Source organism: Coregonus lavaretus (assembly GCF_964263955.1).
Source record: "Coregonus lavaretus genome assembly, chromosome: 7".
Classification (NCBI taxonomy): Eukaryota; Metazoa; Chordata; class Actinopteri; order Salmoniformes; family Salmonidae; genus Coregonus; species Coregonus lavaretus.
This window is the reverse complement of record NC_139994.1, coordinates 17,140,171-17,162,965: the sequence shown is the minus strand read 5'-3', so window position 1 is coordinate 17,162,965 and position 22,795 is coordinate 17,140,171. Positions and strand designations below refer to the sequence as shown.

The 22,795-nt window shown below is 45.6% G+C and overlaps 1 protein-coding gene across 1 annotated transcript; it reads left to right on the top strand.

Moving 5' to 3' along the window:
• Positions 1 to 10,102: 10,102 nt before the first annotated feature.
• On the top strand, positions 10,103 to 21,895 carry LOC311131747 (leucine-rich repeat-containing protein 3B-like). The gene is made up of 2 exons (XM_084164875.1): positions 10,103 to 10,252; positions 20,059 to 21,895. The coding sequence occupies exon 2, from the start codon at positions 20,260 to 20,262 to the stop codon at positions 21,079 to 21,081; it is 822 nt and encodes a 273-aa protein (XP_084021001.1). The 5' UTR covers positions 10,103 to 10,252; positions 20,059 to 20,259; the 3' UTR covers positions 21,082 to 21,895.
• The last annotated feature ends 900 nt before the right edge of the window (positions 21,896 to 22,795 follow it).

The window sequence follows — 22,795 nt, the reverse complement described above, 5'->3', positions numbered from 1 at the left end:
TCCTCCCTCTTCTCCTCCCCCTCCTCCATCTCCCCTTCTTCTTCCCCCTCCTTCACCTGCTCCCCAGTGTGCCCTCACATTTCACACTCAATGTGACATTGACAACAGTGAGGACCTAAGGGCATACAGCTGTTGGTCCATTCATAGCCAGTAATTGGCTGATCTAACCTTGAACACATCTCAACATTGAATGTATCAGTGAATATGATTATAGAGGGATGAAAGGACTGAGGGATGGAGAGAAGGAAGAATTAAATTAGATAAGGAGGGATAGAAGGACTGAGTGATGGAGATAAGAGGGATGGATGCAGAGACATAGTGGAAGGAAGGAGGAATGGATAAAGGGATGGAGGCAAGGGGTGATGGAGGGAAGGAGGGTTGAAGAAGGGGGATAGGTTGTGATGTATGAAAGGAACGAGGGACCACAGCTGCAACTGACAGTGCACTCAGTCAATGCAGACAGAGATTATTACAAAACGATATCAAGTCAAGAGAACGGCCCGGTCCTGGCAAAACTCCAGAAACCGTAAATCATGACACAGTCAGACAAGTGGGTACACAAACACAGACAAGTGGCTACACTCCAGGTTTATGATTCCAGTGTCAGTGATTCTCTTCATAATGTCCACAAAGTCCCAGACAGACAGACTGGGGATAAAGACATTTCAAAGGAGAGGCTTTGGAGGCACTGCTTGCATCCCAAATGGCACCCTATTCCCTATATAGTTCACTACTTTTGACCAGAGCCCTATGGGCCCTGGTCCAAAGAAGTGCACTATAAAAGGAATAGGGTGCCATTGGGGACGAAGCCACTGACTCAATCTGATGTGGCCCAGAGCAGGGCAAAGAGGCCATTTGAACTGAGATGAGAGAGCACACTGCCAAGCAGATCAGGACAGGAAGAGAGCTAGAACGGCTCAACGTTTTAATGCCAATTCAATTTGATCCTCTCTCTTGCTAATGGTGTGCATCCAGTCTGTTTAAAGCAGCGTGGTCACGCATACTTTCTAAGATAATAGTTAAGATGTGTCTACGCACTTCAAAGGCTAACTTTCAGGCTTTCGGGGGAACTATGCATAGAGATTGGGTTTGTGTTCTTCTCAACAGGAGCACCAGTAAGTGTAACAGAGATGGTTTAGTGAACCACACTCACGTGAATAACTTTGCTTCACACGTGACAACTTGCATTAGCTCGCCAAGCTAATACCTAAACTTTAGCTCAGCTGGCTAATGCAGTCTTCTGTGGCGTGCAGCCCACCCAGGTTGTTGAATGGACTTCTAGAACAGTCTTACCGTACAAAACTCTTCAGCTCTCCCTCAACGCAGATTTTCTTGCAGCTTACTCTGGCACTGGACCTTCGAGCCGGATAGGAACACTTGCCACATCTACAGGGATTTCCCCCTTTTATTGGCGAACCATGAAGCTGAGGAAGCTGTCTTTCCACTCTCTCCACATGAGGAATCATACAAAACTGCCCCAATATGTCTCCCTTACTCACTTACTATTGCTTTCAGATATTGGCTCTACATTAGAGTCATTAAAAAAGTCCTCACACCAATTTGAAACAGTATCATAATATTAGTCTGTTTTTGGTATGAAAGCCAGAAGACCCCAATGGAATAAGTTGTTAAACTTTATTTTGTTATCCTCTATGATTTTAAATGCAGTGTATCCACATGAGTGGCTAAATTGTATTTTTTAATGGTCATATGAATCATAAATGTCTCTGTTTTGTATTGCCTCCCTATTATTTCAGTGCAGGCTCATGATACAGAGCTCTACTCCAGTTTAAGCGTGCTAATTGACGAGAGAGAAAATAGGTGTTCCTCGTTTCCTGTTCTTGACAGTCATGTTAAATGTTCCATAATCCATAGTGCACACACACACACACACACACACACACACACACACACACACACACTCACACACATACACATATACACACACACACTGAGCCCAGAAGAGTGGCTAGATGAGATGGTAAAGTGAAATGCTTGGATAATCATGCCTCTTCCAAGTTTAATTACCATATGAACCCAGAATCTATTTCTATACTCTTTATAATTAAGGCAACTTGGTTTTTCTCACTCGCTCCACAATGTGTATGTGTGTTTCATTGTGTGTGTGCGTGCGTGCTGGTGTATGTGTGTGTGTGTGAGCGTATGGTGAGCTGTACCTATGAAGAGTCAATGAGTCAATGGCGTGTCACTTTCACTGTGTTCCTGGAATGGCATGTCTCTGTCTCTGTAATACATTGGCCACGCATCTTATTCACAGCTGACCAACAGACAGAAATACCATTCACGTCGTTAACCCCTCATTAACCCATTGTCACAGTCTCAACGATGAGCTTCTATATTGTGCTTGAGCTTTGAAAAACACACTTGCACGAGCACACACACACACACACACACACAGAAACACACACACTTTCCCCCTTTACCATTAGTAAGTTATAACATTAAGCTAATTTAGCTGCTCTGATGAATGTGTCTTGTCAAGTCAGAAGCACCTTTGTCTGTACAACACCACACAAACAACATACTTATTATTTATATTTTTATTGGGGGTAGATCAGCTTTAATATTGCAGATAGATTGTAACTTCCATCAATGTATGTCACGACTTCCTCCGAAGCTGCCTCTTCTCCTTGTTCGGGCAGGCTTCGGCGTTCGTCGTCACTGGGCTTCTAGCCACTGCCGCTCCTCATCTCATCATTCCATTTGTTTTGTCTTGTCTATTACACACACCTGGTTCATATTCCCTCATTAGTACATTTATAAGTGTTCCCTCTGCCCCCCTTGTCCTTGTGGGTGATTGTTTAATGTATTTTGAAATGCCTGGGTATATTTTCCCCGTGTACCTGTTTCGTTCTAGTGTGCCTGTTTTGCGCACTGGACTGTTTGACGCTATCCAGCGTAACTCTGTAATACGGAATAAACTCTGTATTCTGTGATTTACCCTCCTGCGCCTGACTCCTTCAAATCACCTCTCACAGAATCACCCACCCCACTATGGAGTCAGCGGGAGAGGAGCGCATGCCTGGAGTCGTGGCATGGGTCCAGGAGCATTCGACGATGTTAGCCAGCTTGGGAGAAGCGATAGATCGGGTTTTCCAGGTCGTCCAATGCCTGGAGAGGAGAGAACCCGATCTGTCGAGACCAGCTGGGCGACTGGATCCAGCCACCCACACCCCAGCACCCAGAGGGATCCATATATCCCAACCACGGGAGTTCGACGGGACGGCTGCTCTCTGCCAGGGATTCCTCCTCCAACTAGAGCTCTATTATTCCAGCATCAGCCAGGCCCCATCGGAGCGGGAGAAGGTGTCCGCCCTCGTCTCCTGCCTCTCGGGGAAAGCCCTGGAGTGGGCCAACGCGGTCTGGAACAAAGGAGGAGCCGCGTTGGACAACTACGGGGAGTTCGCTCGCCTCTTTTGGGCTGTCTTCGATCACCTGCCCAAGAGGCGGGCGAGTGGCTGGTCCACCTGAGGAAGGGGACGAGGACTGCGCCAGACTTCGCCCTGGAGTTCGCTGGGTCCAGGTGGAACGAGCGGGCCCTCATCGACCACTTCCGGTGCCATCTGCAGGAGGACGTCCGAAGGGAGCTAGCCTGCCGGGACACCATGTTGTCCTTCACGCAACTGGTGGACATGGCCATCCGCTTGGACAACCTGCTGGCGGCCAGAGGACGTCCTGGAGTGGGTCTGCCCGTTCCAACCCCGCCCGACTCGGACACGAGCTGATGGAGCTGGGTGGAGCGGCAATCCGAGAGAGTGGAGGACGACAGTGCCAGTGTCACTCTGGTGGCACGAAGGGACATTACACCACACGATGTCATCAGCGCTCTTTTGGGTCTGTAGGCGGCAGGCAGGGCACTCTCGCGTCACCCCAGGTATCAAACACCCACACTCGTTCAGAGCCCTCTGCTGCGCACTGTACCCTACCCATCCACTGTCCTGATCACATTGTAGTTCCCCAGTGTAAGGCGCTAGTAGAATCAGGCACAGCTGGGAACTTTATGGACAGGGCATTCTCACACAGTCTAGGCATTTCATTGGTTCCCCTATCCATTCCACTCCCCATCAGAGCACTTGACAGTCGACCATTAGGGTCCGGGTTTGTTACGGAATGGTTACCCACGAGACTCATTGCAAGCAAGTCACTTTAAAAAAATTTATTGAGTCTCCTGCTTTCCCTGTGGTATTAGGTATTCCTTGGTTAGCACTCCACAACCCCACCTTTTCATGGCCGCAGAGGGTTCTCACAGGGTGGTCGCGAGAGTGTCAGGGTAGGTGTCTCTGTGTTTATGTTGGTGCAACCACGGTGAAAAGTCCAAACAGTACCTCCACCGTGCGCATTCCCCCCGAATACCTCGATTTAGCGCACGCGTTCTCTAAAATGCAGGCGACCAAGTTACCACCTCATCGGGCGGGGGGATTGCGCGATAAACCTACGGGTAGACGCTGTGCCTCCCAGGAGTCATGTGTATCCCCTGTCACAGGCTGAAACAGAGGCTATGGAAACATACGTCACCGACTCCCTGCGCCAGGGGTTTATACGTCCCTCCACTTCGCCCGTCTCCTCAAGTTTATTTTTTGTGAAGAAAAAAGACGGCGGTCTGCACCCTTGCATTGATTTTCGATCACTGAACAAGGAGAGGATACGATTTAGTTATCCTCTCCCCCTCATTCCTTCAGTGATCGAGTCAATGCATGGGGCGTGCTTCTTCACCAAATTAGATCTCCAGAGTGCGTACATCCTGGTGCGTGTCCGAGAGGCGGATGAGTGGAAGACAGCATTCAGCACAACCATGGGGCATTATGAATACCTGGTGATGCCCTACGGTTTGATGAATGCTCCATCCATCTTCCAGTCCTTTGTGAACGAGGTGTTTTGGGACATGCTTGGTCGTGGTGTAGTGGTCTACATTGATGACATTCTGGTGTATTCCACTATGCGCGCCAAGCATGTGTCCCTGGTTCGCAATGTGCTGGCCCAACTTGGAAAATAACCTTTATGCCAAGGCAGAAAATAGTCTGTTTTCCCAGCAGTCCGTCTCCTTCCTCGGATACCGCATTACCACCTCAGGTGTGGAGATGGAGGGAGATCGCATTTCAGCCGTGCGTAATTGGCCGACTCCAACCACGGTTAAGGAGGTGCAGGGCTTTATTGGCTTTGCCAACTACTATCGGAGGTTTATCCGGGGCTTTGGCCCACCCATTACATCTCTGTTGAAGGGTGGGCCATCCCGGCTCCGCTGGTCTGCTGAGGCTGACAGGGCCTTCAGTAACCTGAGGGGTCTGTTCACCTCAGCCTCAGTACTGGCCCACCCTGATCCATCACTACCGTTCGCAGTGGAGGTGGATGCGTCCAAGGTAGGGATAGGCGCTGTCGTATCTCAACACTCGGGCACGCCACCCAAGCTCCGCCCCTGTGCCTTCTTCTCCAAGAAGCTCAGCCCGGCGGAGCAGAACTACGGCGTTGGTGATCGGGAGCTGTTGGCTGTTGTCCAAGCCCTGACCGTGTGGAGGCACTGGCTCAAAGGGGCGAAACACCCTTTCCTCGTCTGGACGGACCACCGTAACCTGGAGTACATCTGGGCAGCGAGGAGGCTGAATCTGGTTTGATTTCACACTATCATACATCCCAGGTACGAAGAATGTGAAGGCAGACGCACTATCACGGCTGTATGACACAGAGGGGAGGCCCAGAGACAACACCCCCATACTCCTGGCCTCCTGCATTGTGGCGCCGGTAGTATGGGCGATGGACGCGGATATAGAGCAGGCGTTACGCACAGAGCCATCTCCACCTCATTGTCCAGCTGGGTTGCAGTACGTGCCTGCTCTTGTCCATGATCGTCTGATCTACTGGGCACACACGTCACCCTCCTCTGGTCACCCAGGTATCGGTCGTACAGTGCGCTGCCTTAACGGAAAGTACTGGTGGCCTACCTTGGCTAAGGACGTGAGGGTGTATGTCTCCTCCTGCTCGGTGTGTACCCGAGTAAGGCACCTAGGCACCTCCCAGTGGGTAAGTTACAGCCTTTACCAGTTCCACAACAACCATGGTCTCACCTTAGTATTGATTTCCTGACTGATCTTCCCCTCTCTCAAGGTAACACCACCATCCTGGTCGTTGTGGACCGCTTTATCAAGGCCTGCCGCCTCCTTCCTCTGCCCGGTCTCCCCACGGCCCTGCGGAGGCGCTGTTTACACACATCTTCCGGCACTACGGCGTACCAGAGGGTATATTGTCTGACCGGGGTCCCCAATTCACATCCAAGGTCTGGAAGGCTTTCATGGAACGTCTGGGGGTCTCGGTCAGCCTGACCTCTGGTTTCCACCCATAGTCTAATGGGCAGGTGGAATGGGTGAATCAGGATGTGGGTAGGTTCCTGCGGTCCTACTGCCAGGACCGGCCGGGGGAGTGGTCAGTGTTCTTGCCATGGGCCGAATATGCCCAGAACTCTCTCTGTCACTCCTCCACTAACCTAACGCCATTCCAATGTGTTTTAGGTTACCAACCGGTTCTGGCACCGTGGCACCATAGCCAGACCGAGGCTCCTGCGGTGGATGACTGGTTTCGGCGCGCGGAGGAGACATGGGACGCTGCTCACGGAATCTGCCCCTCCGCCTGCCTTGCTGGAAGCTGAGCCCGCGGTTTGTGGGGCCGTTCAAAGTCCTGAGGAGCATCAACGAGTTACCTATAGGTTATTACTCCCCCATGGTTATCGTATTAACCCCTCGTTTCATGTGTCTTTCCTCAGGCCGGTGGTGGCTGGTCCACTCCAGGAGTCTGAGGTGCGGGAGGTCCCTCCGCCTCCTCTGGACATCGAGGGGGCCCCGGCGTACTCCGTCCGTTCCATCCTGGATTCGAGGCGTCGGGTGGGGGGCCTTCAGTACCTCGTGGAGTGGGAGGGGTACGGTCCGGAGGAATGGTGTTGGGTCCCGGTGAGGGATATCCTCGATCCCTTCCTGTTGCGGGGGGGGTACTGTCATGACCCTCTGAAGCTGCCTCCTCTCCTTGTTCGGGCAGGCTTCGGCGTTCGTCGTCACCGGCCTTCTAGCCACTGCCGCTCCATTTCTCATCATTCCATTTGTTTTGTCTTGTCTATTACACACACCTGGTTCATATCCCCTCATTAGTACATTATAAGTGTTTCCTCTGCCCCCCTTGTCCTTGTGGGTGATCGTTTAATGTGAGGAGAGAGTAGCTTGGTGGAGCTACGTGTATTCTGTATTGCCGGGGTATATTTTCCCTGTGTGCCTGTTTCGTTCCAGTGCGCCTGTTTTGCACTCTGGACTTTTTGACGCTATCCAGCGTAACTCTGTACTACGGAATAAACTCTGTATTCTGTGATTTACCCTCCTGCGCCTGACTCCTTCAAATCACCTCTCACAATGTAATTGTCTGCATCACTTCCAATCCCCCATGTTTTTCTCGCAAATATATATACATACACATACATATATATACATATATATATACATACACATATATAAATACATATATATACACATATATACATATCCTTTAAAAAATATATATTTCCCTTTATTACTTTCCAACCCCACCACCCCTTCCCTAATTGTTCCCTATACATAGTGCACTACTTTTGATGTGCTTGTATCAACTGGCCGCCCCCGTGCTGCTTTGTGCGTTTGTGCATCCGTGTGTGCGTGTGTATCGACCGACTGACCGTGCGTGATGCTGCTGTGTACGTGCTCCGTCAAATAGCCTCACCTTTCAGTGAAAACAAAGGTCAATAAAATGCCATCAGATTGTTTTGTGTTTAAAGGCCCACTACAGCCATCTTTTATAATTTGAATTGGGGATATACTGTATACACTTTGAGCAGATTGTATTGTGTTGAAAGGGACAGGTCCTGATGTGCTCCAAGTTTTACTATACAGGTTCAGTTAACCTCCACGGGATCGGTGTCACGTATACGGGACAGTTGAGCTAACGTGCGCTAATGTGATTAGCATGACTGTTGTAAGTAACAGCAAACTTGCCAGGACATAGACATGTCTTATACGGGCAGAAAGCTTAAATTATTGTTAATCTAACTGCACTATCCAATTTACAGTAGCTATTACAGTGAAAAAATCCCATGCTATTGTTTGAGGAGAGTGCACAACAACAAAAAACGTATCACGGCAACTGGTTTGATACATTCACCTCTGAAGGTAAATAATGTACTTACATTCAGTAATCTTGCTCTGATTTGTCATCCTGAGGGTCCCAGAGATAAAATGTATCATAGTTTTGTTTGATAAAATCAATTTCTATATTAAAATGTAGAAACTGGGTTCTACAGTTTGAACCCTTACTGTCTCCACACCCACCCCACCCTGCCATCTAGATGTGTGAAAGCTAGTGTATAAGCTAATGATCTATCATGTATGATATTCCTGGGAGTGTGTAAACTTACATTTTGTATTACCATATCATTTTTGTATGTTCTCTATAGTTATGTGCTTGAAAATGTATCAATTGACCAATTCGGCACATTTGGGCAGACTTTATACAAAATAGTCCAGTATTGCAATGCTTCACTGGATCAATCTGAAACTTTGCACACACACTGCTGCTATCTAGTGGCCAAAATCTAAATTGCACCTAAACTCCAATATTATATTGTGGCCTTTATCTTGCGTTTCAAAGTTGATGGAACAAAAAAATAAATAGAAAATGCATGTTTTTTTGTTTGTATCATCTTTTACCAGATCTAATGTGTTATATTCTCCTACATTAATGTCACATTTCCACAAACTTCAAAGTGTTTCCTTTCAAATGGTATCAAGAATATGCATATCCTTGCTTCAGGTCCTGAGTTACAGGCAGTTAGATTTGGGTATGTCATTTTAGGCAAAAATTTGAAAAAAGGGTCCGATCCTTAAGAGGTTTTAACAGAGTTAAGCTGAGAGGCTGCTGGTTGCTGCAGAAAATCCCTGTGACAGTGGAAAACTGACAAATATATTCCATTCAGGTATATATGAAATGACAGGCTTGAGAAAATGATTGCTTGAATACAGACTTAAACATTGCAAATGTATTGGTAGGCATTACATGGCAATTGAGGAACTATAGGCAGGGGTTGGGTTAAATGCGGAAGTCACATTTCGGTTGAATGCATTCAGTTGTGTAACTGACTAGGTATCCCCTTTCCCATCTCAAGTCATACTGTAAAGGATTAGGGTTAGGGTTATAAATATTATCTGTGTTGCATGCAGAGTTTGATCGCTGTGGTCACCCAAATAGGCTAATGGCCTGAGAGATATACCTAACCATTCATCATTCTTTCCCCTCTAAATCATCCATCAGATAACTGCTTATTGGCTGTAAATAATTAGCCACTCAGTATGCAAATAACTGTAACAAAACATAACCTTGTCATCGAGGCAGCTAGACCCACTCAAATTAATCACTGGATGATTTGTGTGTGGTTGATATACCTCAGCTGATGACTAACTGCTTAATATGAGTAAAGGAATGTTACATGTAAATAGATGGCTATTTATCTCTAATTAACATCTGTTGGGGGGTTATACATAAGGTGTAGCGGAGGTGGTTCGACTAACCACACTCTTGTGATGAATAATCTTGCTTGAGATCTGAAGACTTGCATTAGCTCCCCAAGCTAATGTTGAGACTTTAGTTCAACGGGCTAACACAGTCTTTTATTTGTATTTATTTAACTAGGCAAGTCAGTTAAGAACAAATTATTTTTTACAATGATGGCCTACCCCGGCCAAACCCTAACCCGGACCTGGATGAGGCTGGGCCAATTGTGTGCCGCCCTATAAGACTCCCAATCACGGCCGGATTGTGATACAGCCTGGAATCGTACCAGGGTCTGTAGTGACGCCTCTAGCACTGAGATGCAGTGCCTTATTACAAGTGGATTGAATTAGTCAGAAGAACCCAACAGACACTACGGCAATATCTACTGTCTGTCTGACCGCCGCGTGCATTCTCAATCATCCCTGCGCGCGCTCCGGGTAAACACCGTCGCCGCCAATTCTTGTCTCGCAAACCCCTCCCTTACCAGCTCGAGCTCAGTCACATTCCTTTCATTTTCAATACTGAGCAGCAACAAGCAATTGCAACAATGTGAATTTCAACTGCGGACATTCGAACATTTTTGACGATGATAGGAAACAACTGCAGAAGGAAGATTGGGTTGGAACGATCCGTTTAGAATGTCAACGTATGGAATTGAGAGGGGTTGTTTTTATTGCAGGTAAGAATGGAAACGTATGTCGCCTGTTGCTCCGCTACACGCGCAGCACACACACACACACGTATGTATGGAAAACATTTCATGTTGGCTTTCCACATTTCGTTTTCTTTTATGATGGTGATTGTTGTTAGTCAGATTTTTAAAAAAACGAGGGAAATAGACGAGTTGGGGTAGTCATATATCCGTTTTTGGGGTGATTTCAATATCCACCATGTTTTAAATTAATATTATTATTAAACGATGTCATGTGACGATTCAATGTGTTGCTTCACAGACTCATCCATGTCTTCTAATCACTCAAATATTGTTTGTTGTAGGTATGTCGAATATACTGTTATTTTCCTGTTATAATAATGATATTATAATGTTATTTTAGGATGCCTGCAATAACATTGCTGTTATGTCCTTGGTAAATATTTGGACATAACATAGTTCCATGGGTGTCATCTTTACATGCATGCCGCAATGAAATAGTTTCATGGTAGTGAGTTTTTTCCATGTAGAAAACAACAGCTGCGCGGGTCAGAAAGGGGAGCTGGGAAACCTATAGTAGGTTACGTCGCATTCGGCCGTGGAGCTCCAGGGCAGGGTTAACTGTTGACGGTTGAGCCCCGGAGTGCGCTATAGGAAAGAATTCACCTTGGTGACAAGCAGGCTCAAACAGCAGGGTGTCCTTGTCTTTAGTGTTCGTATGGAAATTGTTTATCTGATACTCACTCATTATATCATATGAAAACTCATACTACAATAATAACATCTTGTAATATCAGAATGATAATATATAACCGATAAACGGAAAGGCATACATTTAAACATATAGGCCTACCTAAACAAGTTTACAACTCCCAAATCAGATTCTTTACCATGGGGCATGGTTTATTTGTTTGGGAAATGCCATGCCATTTATAACACTTGCAGACTATTCCTACATGTTTCAAGCAGACCATCATAGTCCCTGTGCCCAAGAAAGCGAAGGTAACCTGCCTAAATGACTACCGCCCCGTAGCAGTCACATCGGTAGCCATGAAGTGCTTTGAAAGGCTGGTCATGGCTCACATCAACACCATCATCCCGGAAACCCTAGACCCACTCCAATTCGCATACCGCCCCAACAGATCCACAGATGACGCAATCTCAATCGCACTCCACAACGTCCCTTTCCCACCTGGACAAAAGGAACACCTATGTGAGAATGCTGTTCATTGACTACAGCTCAGCGTTCAACACCATAGTGCCCACAAAGCTCATCACCAAGCTAAGGACCCTGGGATTAACACCTTCTGCAACTGTATCCTGGACTTCCTGGCGGGCTGCCCCCAGGTGGTAAGGGTAGGCAACAACACATCTGCCATGCTGATCCTCAGCACAGGGGCCCCTCAGGGGTGCGTGCTTAGTCCCCTCCTGTACTCCCTGTTCACCCATGACTGCGTGGCCAAGCACGACTCCAACACCATCATTAAGTTTGCTGACGACACAACAGTGGTAGGCCTGATGAGACAGCCTATAGGGAGAAGGTCAGAGACCTGGCAGTGTGGTGCCAGTACAACATCCTCTCCCTCAACGTGAGCAAGACAAAGGAGATGATCGTGGACTACAGGAAAAGGAGGGCCGAACATGCCCCCATTCACATCGATGGAGCTGTAGTGGAGTGGGTAGAGAGTTTCAAGTTCCTTGGTGTCCACATCACCAACAAACTATCATGGTCCAAACACACCAAGACAGTCATGAAGAGGGCACGACAACACCTTTTCCCCCTCAGGAGACTGAAAAGATTTGGCATGGGTCCCCAGATCCTCAAAAAGTTCTACAGCTGCACCATCAAGAGCCTACTGTCCGGTTGCATCACCGCCTGGTATGGCAACTACTCAGCATCCGACCGTAAGGCGCTACAGAGGGTAGTGAGTACGGCCCAGTACATCACTGGGGCCAAGCTTCCTGCCATCCAGGACCTATATACTAAGCGGTGTCAGAGGAAGGCCCAAAAAATTGTCAAAGACTCCAGTCACCCAAGTCATAGACGGTTCTCTCTGCTACCACACGGCAAGCGCCAAGTCTAGGTCCAAAAGGCTCCTTAACAGCTTCTACCCCCAAGCCATAAGACTGCTGAACAATTAATCAAATGGCCACCTGGACTATTTACATTGACACGCTCCCCCCCTTTTGATTTTACACTGCTGCTACTCGCTGTTTATTATCTATGCATAGTCACTTTACCCCTACCTACATGTAAAAAATTATCTAGACTAACCTGTACCCCCGCACATTGACTCGGTACCGGTACCCTCTGTATATAGCCTCGGTATTGTTATTTTATTGTGTTTCTTTTTTATTTTATTTTTTACTTTAGTTTATTTAGTAAATATATTCTTAACTCTATTTCTTGAACTGCATTGTTGGTTAAGGGCTTGTAAGTAAGCATTTCACGGTAAGGTCTACACCTGTTGTATTCGGCACATGTGACAAATACGATTTGATTTGTCTTTGAGGAATAGCTTGGCAATTATTTGCTCAGGCCCTTTTCTATGGTACAGTGGCTTGCGAAAGTATTCACCCCCCTTGGCATTTTTCATATTTTGTTGCCTGATTTTTTGAGGGTTTGTATCATTTGATTTACACAACATGCCTACCACTTTGAAGATGCAAAATATTTTTTATTGTGAAACAAACAAGAAATAAGACAAAAGAACAGAACTTGAGTGTGCATAACTATTCACCCCCCCCCCCCCCCCCAAAGTCAATACTTTGTAGAGCCACCCTTTGCAGCAATTACAGCTGCAAGTCTCCTGGGGTATGTTTCTATAAGCTTGGCACATCTAGCCACTGGGATTTTTGCCCATTCCAAGACATTTAAATGTTTCCCCTTAAACCACTAGAGTGTTGCTTTAGCAGTATGCTTAGGGTCATTGTCCTGCTGGAAGGTGAACCTCCGTCACAGTCTCAAATCTCTGGAAGACTGAAACAGGTTTCCCTCAAGAATTTCCCTGTATTTAGCGCCATCCATCATTCCTTAAATTCTGACCAGTTTCCCAGTCCCTGCTGATGAAAAACATCCCCACAGCATGATGCTGCCACCATCATGCTTCACTGTGGGGATGGTGTTCTCGGGGTGATGAGAGGTGTTTGGTTTCGCCAGACATAGCGTTTTCCTTGATGGACAAAAAGCTCAATTTTAGTCTAATCTGACCAGAGTACCTTCTTCATTTTACATTTACATTCTTCCATATGTTTGGGGAGTCTCCCACATGCCTTTTGGCGAACACCAAACGTGTTAGCTTATTTTTCTCTTTAAGCAATGGCTTTTTTTCTGGCCACTCTTCTGTAAAGCCCAGCTCTGTGGAGTGTATGGCTTAAAGTGGTCCTATGGACAGATACTCCAATCTCCGCTGTGGAGCTTTGCAGCTCCTTCAGGGTTATTTTTGGTCTCTTTGTTGCCTCTCTGATTAATGCCCTCCTTGCCTGGTCCGTGAGTTTTGGTGGGCGGCCCTCTCTTGGCAGGTTTGTTGTGGTGCCATATTCTTTCAATTTTTTAATAATGGAACATTTTCAGATCTTTTTTTATAACCCAACCCTGATCTGTACTTATCCACAACTTTGTCCCTGACCTGTCTGGAGAGCTCCTTGGTCTTCATGGTGCCGCTTGCTTGGTGGTGCCCCTTGCTTAGTGGTGTTGCAGACTCTGGGGCCTTTCAGAACAGGTGTATATATACTGAGATCATGTGACAGATCATGTGACACTTAGATTGCACACATGTGGACTTTATTTAACTAATTATGTGACTTCTGAAGGTAATTGGTTGCACCAGATCTTATTTAGGGGCTTCATAGCAAAGGGGGTGAATACATATGCACGAACATTTACATTACATTTACATTTACGTCATTTAGCAGACGCTCTTATCCAGAGCGATTTACAAATTGGTGCATTCACCTTATAGCCAGTGGGATAACCACTTTACAATATGTTTTATTTATTTATTATTATTATTTATTTTTTTGGGTGGGGTAAGGGGGGGTAGAAGGATTACTTTATCCTATCCCAGGTATTCCTTAAAGAGGTGGGGTTTTAAGTGTCTCCGGAAGGTGGTGAGTGACTCCGCTGTCCTGGCGTCGTGAGGGAGCTTGTTCCACCATTGGGGTGCCAGAGCAGCGAACAGTTTTGACTGGGCTGAGCGGGAACTGTGCTTCCGCAGAGGTAGGGGGGCCAGCAGGCCAGAGGTGGATGAACGCAATGCCCTCGTTTGGGTGTAGGGACTGATCAGAGCCTGAAGGTACGGAGGTGCCGTTCCCCTCACAGCTCCGTAGGCAAGCACCATGGTCTTGTAGCAGATGTGAGCTTCAACTGGAAGCCAGTGGAGTGTGCGGATTAGCGGGGTGACGTGAGAGAACTTGGGAAGGTTGAACACCAGACGGGCTGCGGCATTCTGGATGAGTTGTAGGGGTTTAATGGCACAGGCAGGGAGCCCAGCCAACAGCGAGTTGCAGTAATCCAGACGGGAGATGACAAGTGCCTGGATTAGGACCTGTGCCGCTTCCTGTGTAAGGCAGGGTCGTACTCTCCGAATGTTGTAGAGCATGAACCTACAGGATCGGGTCACCGCCCTGATGTTAGCAGAGAACGACAGGGTGTTGTCCAGGGTCACGCCAAGGCTCTTCGCACTCTGGGAGGAGGACACAACAGAGTTGGCTGCGGCATTCTGGATGAGTTGTAGGGGTTTAATGGCACAGGCAGGGAGCCCAGCCAACAGCGAGTTGCAGTAATCCAGACGGGAGATGACAAGTGCCTGGATTAGGACCTGTGCCGCTTCCTGTGTAAGGCAGGGTCGTACTCTCCGAATGTTGTAGAGCATGAACCTACAGGATCGGGTCACCGCCTTGATGTTAGCAGAGAACGACAGGGTGTTGTCCAGGGTCACGCCAAGGCTCTTCGCACTCTGGGAGGAGGACACAACAGAGTTGTCAACCGTGATGGCGATCATGGAACAGGCAGTCCTTCCCCGGGAGGAAGAGCAGCTCCGTCTTGCCGAGGTTCAGCTTGAGGTGGTGATCCGTCATCCACACTGATATGTCTGCCAGAACCACTTTTCCGTTATTTATTTTTTTGAAATAAGTTATTTTTTTCATTTCACTTCACCAATTTGGACTATTTTGTGTATGTCCATTACATTAAATCCAATTTAAATTACAGGTTGTAATGTAACAAAATAGGAAAAACGCCAAGGGGGATGAATACTTTTGCAAGGCACTGTAATTCAAAATCCCTCAACGCATCTCAAGACTATTTGCATAAATGGTTCATCCTTAATAATAATGTTGATTTGATTAACACAAAATGTATCAAGTGATATGGGACTGTACGCGTCAAGAAAACACAGTAGGCTAGACCACTGTAGGTCTAAGGTTATGTCCCAAATTGCACCCTATTCCCTATGTAGTGCACTACGGCTCTGGTCAAAAGCAGTGCACTATGTATGGTATAGGGTGCCATTTGGGATGCAACCCACATCTTTGTTGAATTTCAGGGTGATGCTATCCCATAAATATGGCCTTGACAGGAACATGTAACTTAAGTAAAATAATGACCATATCCTATGGTAAATGATAGAAATAGTGTCATGGTGTGTCAAAATACATTTCAACTCTAAGTCTTGGACCAATCTAATCACTCTTCCTCTTAATACAATGATGGTGTAAATCAAGTTGCTCTTATACCTGTGTAGTAACACTGTAATTACTACAGAAACAACATTGATGTTACATAGTATTCTAGTAATTGTTTTGTAAATGCATAGTAATGGAACAATGGACATTATTTCTTCTCTGACCTTATGGTGGGGTCATATCAAAGAGCTATTTCATTGAACTCTTGACCATTCATTCATCTTCAGGCTAATGCTTCCAGGCTGACAGTTTTGCAATGGATGGCTTCAATATCACTTAACGTAGAATAGTTATAGCTGTATTTATTTTTATTTACTTAATGATTGATCCTTACTGCCATGTTGAGATTTGTCATAGGAATTAGCTTTACCTGTAAGCTTTGGTTGACATCCATGGAAGTCAAAGCTAAGCTCTTACAAGGTGAGAAACAACATGGGGGAGAAAATGATTGAGCAGCCACTACATAGCCTAAGTGCTATTTACAAATCTCATGCATGATTGTAGTTGATTGGGAGCCCTTCCCAGTTCTAGAGTGCGTGCTAGATTGTGATTGCAGACCAATTTAGTTGCGTTTGAAAATAAGATTTTTGTAAAGGTAAAAAATGTAATGGTAAAAAATGTAAAGGTTGTATTATTCTCTATCCCCAATCCACTCCCCGGCCTCTACCCCTTAAAATCATATGATGACAGATATTTACTTTACAAAAATCAAAGTTAACATTGATGACATGATACAGATATAGGATCTTAATTTGATCACTCTTTTGTTGCTGAGAATTTTCCTGCACAGAAGGAAATGCAAATTTGTAGTGTATTCAAGGTTTAAAAAGGCTTCTAAAGTTTGTGATTTCCACTTTAAATGTCAGACTTGATTTACCCTAACAAAAAATGTATTATCCCCTACCTATCCACATAATAATTCAACATTTCATGTTGCTGCAGGATTATTTTCATGCTGTAGCAAACTGGCTCAAATTAAGATCCTACATCTGTAATTGGTTAGATTTTGAAAATTGTCTAAACCATACTGCTAACCAATATGATCATATAACGACTGCATGTAAAAAGTAAGGACTTTATTCAATTTATGAAGGTCTTAATGGTTCCACTGAATCTGAATGACAGGGCAATCATGTCCTTCTTGATTTGTGAAAAGAAAATTGAAGTGGTGGCAAAAATAGAAATTGTCGCAGCTGAGGCTGTATGCTAGTTGTTAGTGGACTGTGGACACACAACATTTACATATAAATTAACATTTGGCCAATTATAGAATTCAAAAGGCGCCCATTTCAACCCTGTATGTGAAAAACCTTTGACACTGCAGTGTGACCAGAGACGGAAGAGGGCCAGCAGCTGAATTCAGCCTGGTCATTACTGTGAAATAACTGTTGGGTATTATGGTATGACTTCAGTCAGTCAGTCATTGGACTTGAAAGGCCTCAAAGCTCACACACTCCCAGTGACACATAGCCTACATTCTCCCCTCCAAAGGGCCTCTGAAGATGATGCATTCAAAATCCCTCATCACCGCGGATACCAACTGTCACTTGTGTTGCTTTGCCATTTTTCTACTTGCGGATGGTGGATGACATGCCTGCATGCAATTCAGCTTTTTGGCAGTTGGCGTTTGAACCTAGACTCACTTGAGGGAGACTGGGCCTCAGACAACACAGATGCTTCCCTCCCTGAAATGGATAAATAAACATAAATTCTATTCTATTCTATTCTAGTCTCTCTGTCATATCTTTGAGCTGTGCCTGGTGCTCCCAGGGGAGACTGGGCCTCAGACAGTCAACACAGATGCTTCCCTATCTCCATCGCTCTCTCCCTTTCTAAATATCTCTCTATCTCTCTCCATCTCTCTCTCTCTCTCTCTCTCTCTCTCTCTCTCTCTCTCTCTCTCTCTCTCTCTCTCTCTCTCTCTCTCTCTCTCTATCTCTCTCTCTCTCTCTCTCTCTCTCTCTCTTTCTCTCATCATCATAGGATCTAGTGAACAACACAAGCTGTGGGGAGAGATAGAGCCGCTCCCTCACACTAGGTTATTATTATTTCTATGGTTGTTAGTATCTCTTTTCCCAGATATGGGGAGACGCCCATGTCCATTAACAATCATTGCATTCTAGAACGTTCTACAATTTCTCCCATCAAGCTGCTGGGCAATATAGTAAAGCTGTGTATAATCAGAATTAATCATATGTCTAAGTGGATACTTTTTAGATCTTTTCCTGTTCGAGCTCGGTAATGAATGTGTTTTATCAGTACCTCAGGGAGATCTGACAGACACGTTAGTATGTGTTTATAAACATGATAGGTAGGGTCTCGATATTGGGAAAGTCATACGACAGAAAATAAGTGCATAGCACCTTTATAATTGAATAGGGCTGTATTGTACAGTTGACTTACACAGACTACAGGATAGATAGGCTCTCAATATGGGGAAAATACAGTTATGGCTGAATAAAGGTGCCTAGCATTTTTGTGATTGAATAGGGCTGTATAGTACAGTTAATGTAGAGTTCCTGTACTGTAAGTGAATTCCACACATTCACCCTGTGCTGTGTCTTCCCCATGTGATGTTCTGCAGACAAAGATCTGTTTTGAGAAGGTGACATTACACAGTGTGCCAGAGGGAGAATGAAGGGGGCGTGATATAACCAGCCTGCTGCACTCCACTGTACTTAGCACTTATCACACAATGTCACCCTATTCCCTATGGGACCTGGTAAAAAGTAGTGCACTACATAGAGAATAGGGTGCCATTTGGAGCGCACACAATGTGTTGCTGTTATCCACAGTACGCAAGCTTACAATAGAGCAGGTGTGTGTTTTTTTACTAACAATACTGATCATGTCATGAATGGGAACGTAAGTAAACATCGCTTCCCTTGTCCGCTCTAACTGCCCATTACTGTGTACGTACTATATTCTCACTCTTACACAGATAATAAAATGTACATGTCACAACAGGCAATGTATATGTTTCACAGGTCGTCATTGTAAATAAGAATCTGTTCTTAAAACCCTTTCCTGCAGTCAAATTACCAAATCGCCCTCTAGTGGCCTCATGGGTGGAATGTTATTAATATATATATTAAACGCCGAAAATCTGGTGTTTCTATGTCAAACGGTTTTGTTAAATTTCAGTCTTCTGTGATGTATATAAAGTGTAATATTGGGACGCAAACTCAAAATTGAACACATTTCATCTCTATGTCTGAAATGATACAGGTGCCTTCTTTTTTTAAGCCCATAACCATGTGTGTAAGGTGTATACTGTTTCAAAGTAGATTTGTTTAAGACTACCAAGAAACGCTCAGTGTGACCCTGATTTAACACTACCAAGAAACACTCTGTGTCCTTGATTTAGCGCACTGCAGTAAAAGGTTAATTGACTAATAAATACACAACATAGTTTGTAGCTGGCTAGTGTTTGATTGACAGGAGGATTCACAGGTCCATGCTTATCGTCACGTCTCAGTAAAGACTGTGTGTTTATAAAGATGTGTTCTTTTAAGGACAGTGATTCTTCTAACCTAGCTTAACCAATCAAATGTATTTATAAAGTCCTTTTTACATCAGCAGTTGTCACAAAGTGCTTATACAGAAACCAAGCCTAAAATCCCAGAGAGCAATAAATGCAGATGTAGAGGCACGGTGGCTACTGCAGGAAAACCGCCCTAGAAAGGCAGGAACCTAGGAAGAAACCTAGAGAGGAACCAGGCTCTGAGGGGTGGCCAGTCCTCTTTTGGCTGTGCCACGTGGAGATTATAAGAGTACATGGCCAATAAATGGCCATTAAGTCCAGATTGTTCTTCAAGATGTTCAAACGTTTATAGATGACCAACAGGGTCAAATAATAATCACAGTGGTTATAGAGGGTGCAACAGGTCTGCACCTTAACCTTATCGTGTAGCCTAGTATGCCATAAATAGAACAAGTCGTGCAATATCGTTTCTATCAATAACAGTGAGATTATGATGATGTGTATACAACAGAGTAAATCAATGGTTTATTTTCACTTACACACCGTGGTGCTCCTGTTCAGCAAAAACCAAAAGGTCCACACTAAAAAAGTAGTTCAAAATACTTATAGTCCTCCATTAAGCAGTTTAAATATTTTTTAATGCTTCTATCTGTTTTTATTTCAGGTGTGATTATAGCATGAGTTCAACTGGTGGCAGGACCTGCTAGGCCTGAACAGGCCGTGAGTGTGTTGGGGGAGGCTCATCAGTCTCCAGTATGGAGTGTTTGGTATGAGCCGTGGCCGGTCTGTTGGTCCTTGGGCCAGTCCAGTGGTGTGGTGTCCCTGTCCCTTGGCGGGATGCTGAGGGCTGGTGGTCCCCACCAGTATGACTCCCCTGGACCTGTGGCTGTCCCGCTCCATCCCCATGTGCCTGCTCCTCCAGAGCCTGGTCCTCATGGCCCTGTGCTTCCCCTCTGCCTCCATGTGTCCCAAGGGCTGCGTCTGCCAGCGGGCCCGACCCGACCCGGGCCTCCACCTCGGCCCGGGGCCTCTGGGGCTCTTCCTTGGCCTCAATGTCACCTGCACCGGGTCCCGGCTCAAAGAGATCCCCCCGGACCTGCCTCCAGACACCGCCGTGCTCCGCCTCGACCACAACCAGATCATGGCCGTCCCCGACCACGCCTTCCGGGGCCTGAGGCTGCTGCGGGAGCTCAATCTGTCCCACAACGCTGTGGAGACGCTGGGGGAGGGTGCCTTCAGTGGCGTGGAGGCCACACTGCAGGTCCTCGACCTCTCACACAACCGCATCACTAGCGTGCACAAGGATGCGTTCGCCCGGCTCAAAGCGCGGGTCCTGGTGGATGACAACCCCTGGCACTGTGACTGCACCCTGCAGCAGGCACTGGGCGGCATGGCCCACAACCACGAAGCGGCTGCACGCGTCCTTTGCCGGAGCTCCGAGCTCCAGGAGCAGGAGGGACGCCATTTCCTGGCAGTGGACACAGACCTGTGTAACCTGGCCAAGAGGACCACGGACTACGCCATGCTGGTGACGATGTTCGGCTGGTTCGCCATGGTCATCTCCTACGTGGTGTATTATGTACGGCAGAACCAGGAGGATGCCCGGCGACACTTGGAGTACCTCAAGTCGCTGCCCAGCAAGCCTGTGAAGCCAAACGAGGTGGAGGACATCAGTACTGTGGCGTAACATGACATCATCACTACTGGACACTATCAGACATCAGTACTCCAGTGTGATCCCTGTAGTGAGAAATGACATCACTATAGTGAAAACTGACTGTATACGATAGAATTAGATTGCCTAATTAGTTCTAGAATTAGAATGACTAATTGATTCTAATTCTATGCATGACCAGCAGAAGTTCAGAACTAAACCCGGAGATATAGGACCCACATTTCTAGTGTTTACAACTGATTCCAAACTTCAAGATGGATGTAACGTCTTCTGTTGTGAAAATGTTTTTTTGATGTACTCAAAAGAAATCATGATAGATTAAACCTGATTCCTTGCATTTGAAGCTTCACACCCAATATGTGTTAATTACAAAGGTAAACACTGAGAAAGCCCAATTTTTAAAGAGGAGAAATGCTTAAACATTAGTGTTTGTTAGTAGACGCCAATCTAAAGTCAAGCATTTTTGAATGCACAGTATACATGTGCATAGACAACAGCAGTTAGTTCAGATCACAGTAACAGAAGGGTATAGTCTATGGGGGTACCACAGATGGCTTCATTGAGATCTGTTCTGAGATGGTTTTGAAAATCTGAATCTCAGGTTTACATTTTGATAAGTTGATAAGTCTTTTTTAGAGCAAAATCTGGAGAAATGGTTTGTTGGACAACATTTTTGTAAGGTAATGATAACAGGCCTTTGATCTAGAGAGTGTTCTGTGCTTTGTTTAATTTGAACAAATAACGGGCCCCAAACATCAATCATGAAACGTACCTTTAATTTCCTTATGTGAAATATTGGAATCAATGATTTCTTAAAATGATCATGACATCACCAATGTTGAAAAACTACTGTAAAAAGACTAAACATTTCTTCCTTCATTTTTGTCAAGTCCCTGTACTGTATGTTCTTGTTGTCTTGAAATGACAAAGTTGATCCATTGCAACTTAGTAGATTTGTGATGGTCAGATAACGTAGCACAATGGTTTTGGGTAGATATCAAATCAAATGACCCCCAAAAGAGTCAGTAGATTCAAGTGATTTCGTATGTGTGTCATGTGATTTACCGGTACCCTAGTAGTGTCCAAGTTCTCAAGTCCTGAGTCCGAACAAGCGTTTTGTGTTACATGTTAACACAACATATACACAACAACACCCAAAAACAATACTGTGCATTTGGTTTTTCCACAAAACCCATTTGCTATGATTTTTAATGACTCAGTCTATGCTTCCTGAAATAGAATAAATATTCATATTCATAGAAATGTGTTTCACACAAAGATTCCTCTATCAGCCAAAGTGGAGAAATACTCAGTGTCCCAAATGTCACCCTATTCCCTATATAGTGCATAGAGCCCTATGGGCCCTAGTGGAAAGTAATGTACTATGTAGAGAATAGGGTACAATTTGTGACGCACCCTCAGCGTCACTAACCTGGCGATGGGAAGACTGTAATAATTTCAACACAAACATCCCGTTTCTGTTCAGCCCCCATGCTGCGTTCAGAATGCAGATAGATGCATGCATCATTTACCTTGCCTTTAATATCACTGTGTGTAGAGTTCTATCCCCAGCAATGTGAGAAATGAAATTTGCAGCTGTCATTCGTTTAAATGGCTTTCACTTGCATCACAGTGACATGGGTTCACTAAAACATCCCACAGAGAGAGAGCTGGAGAGAGAGGGGAGGGGGAGGGCAGGACAGCGAGGGAGAGAGAGGGATAGAAA

Excerpts from the sequence above, each read along its gene's own strand:
- LOC311131747 (XM_084164875.1), top strand. The coding sequence starts at position 20,260 with ATGACTCCCCTGGACCTGTGGCTGTCCCGCTCCATCCCCATGTGCCTG.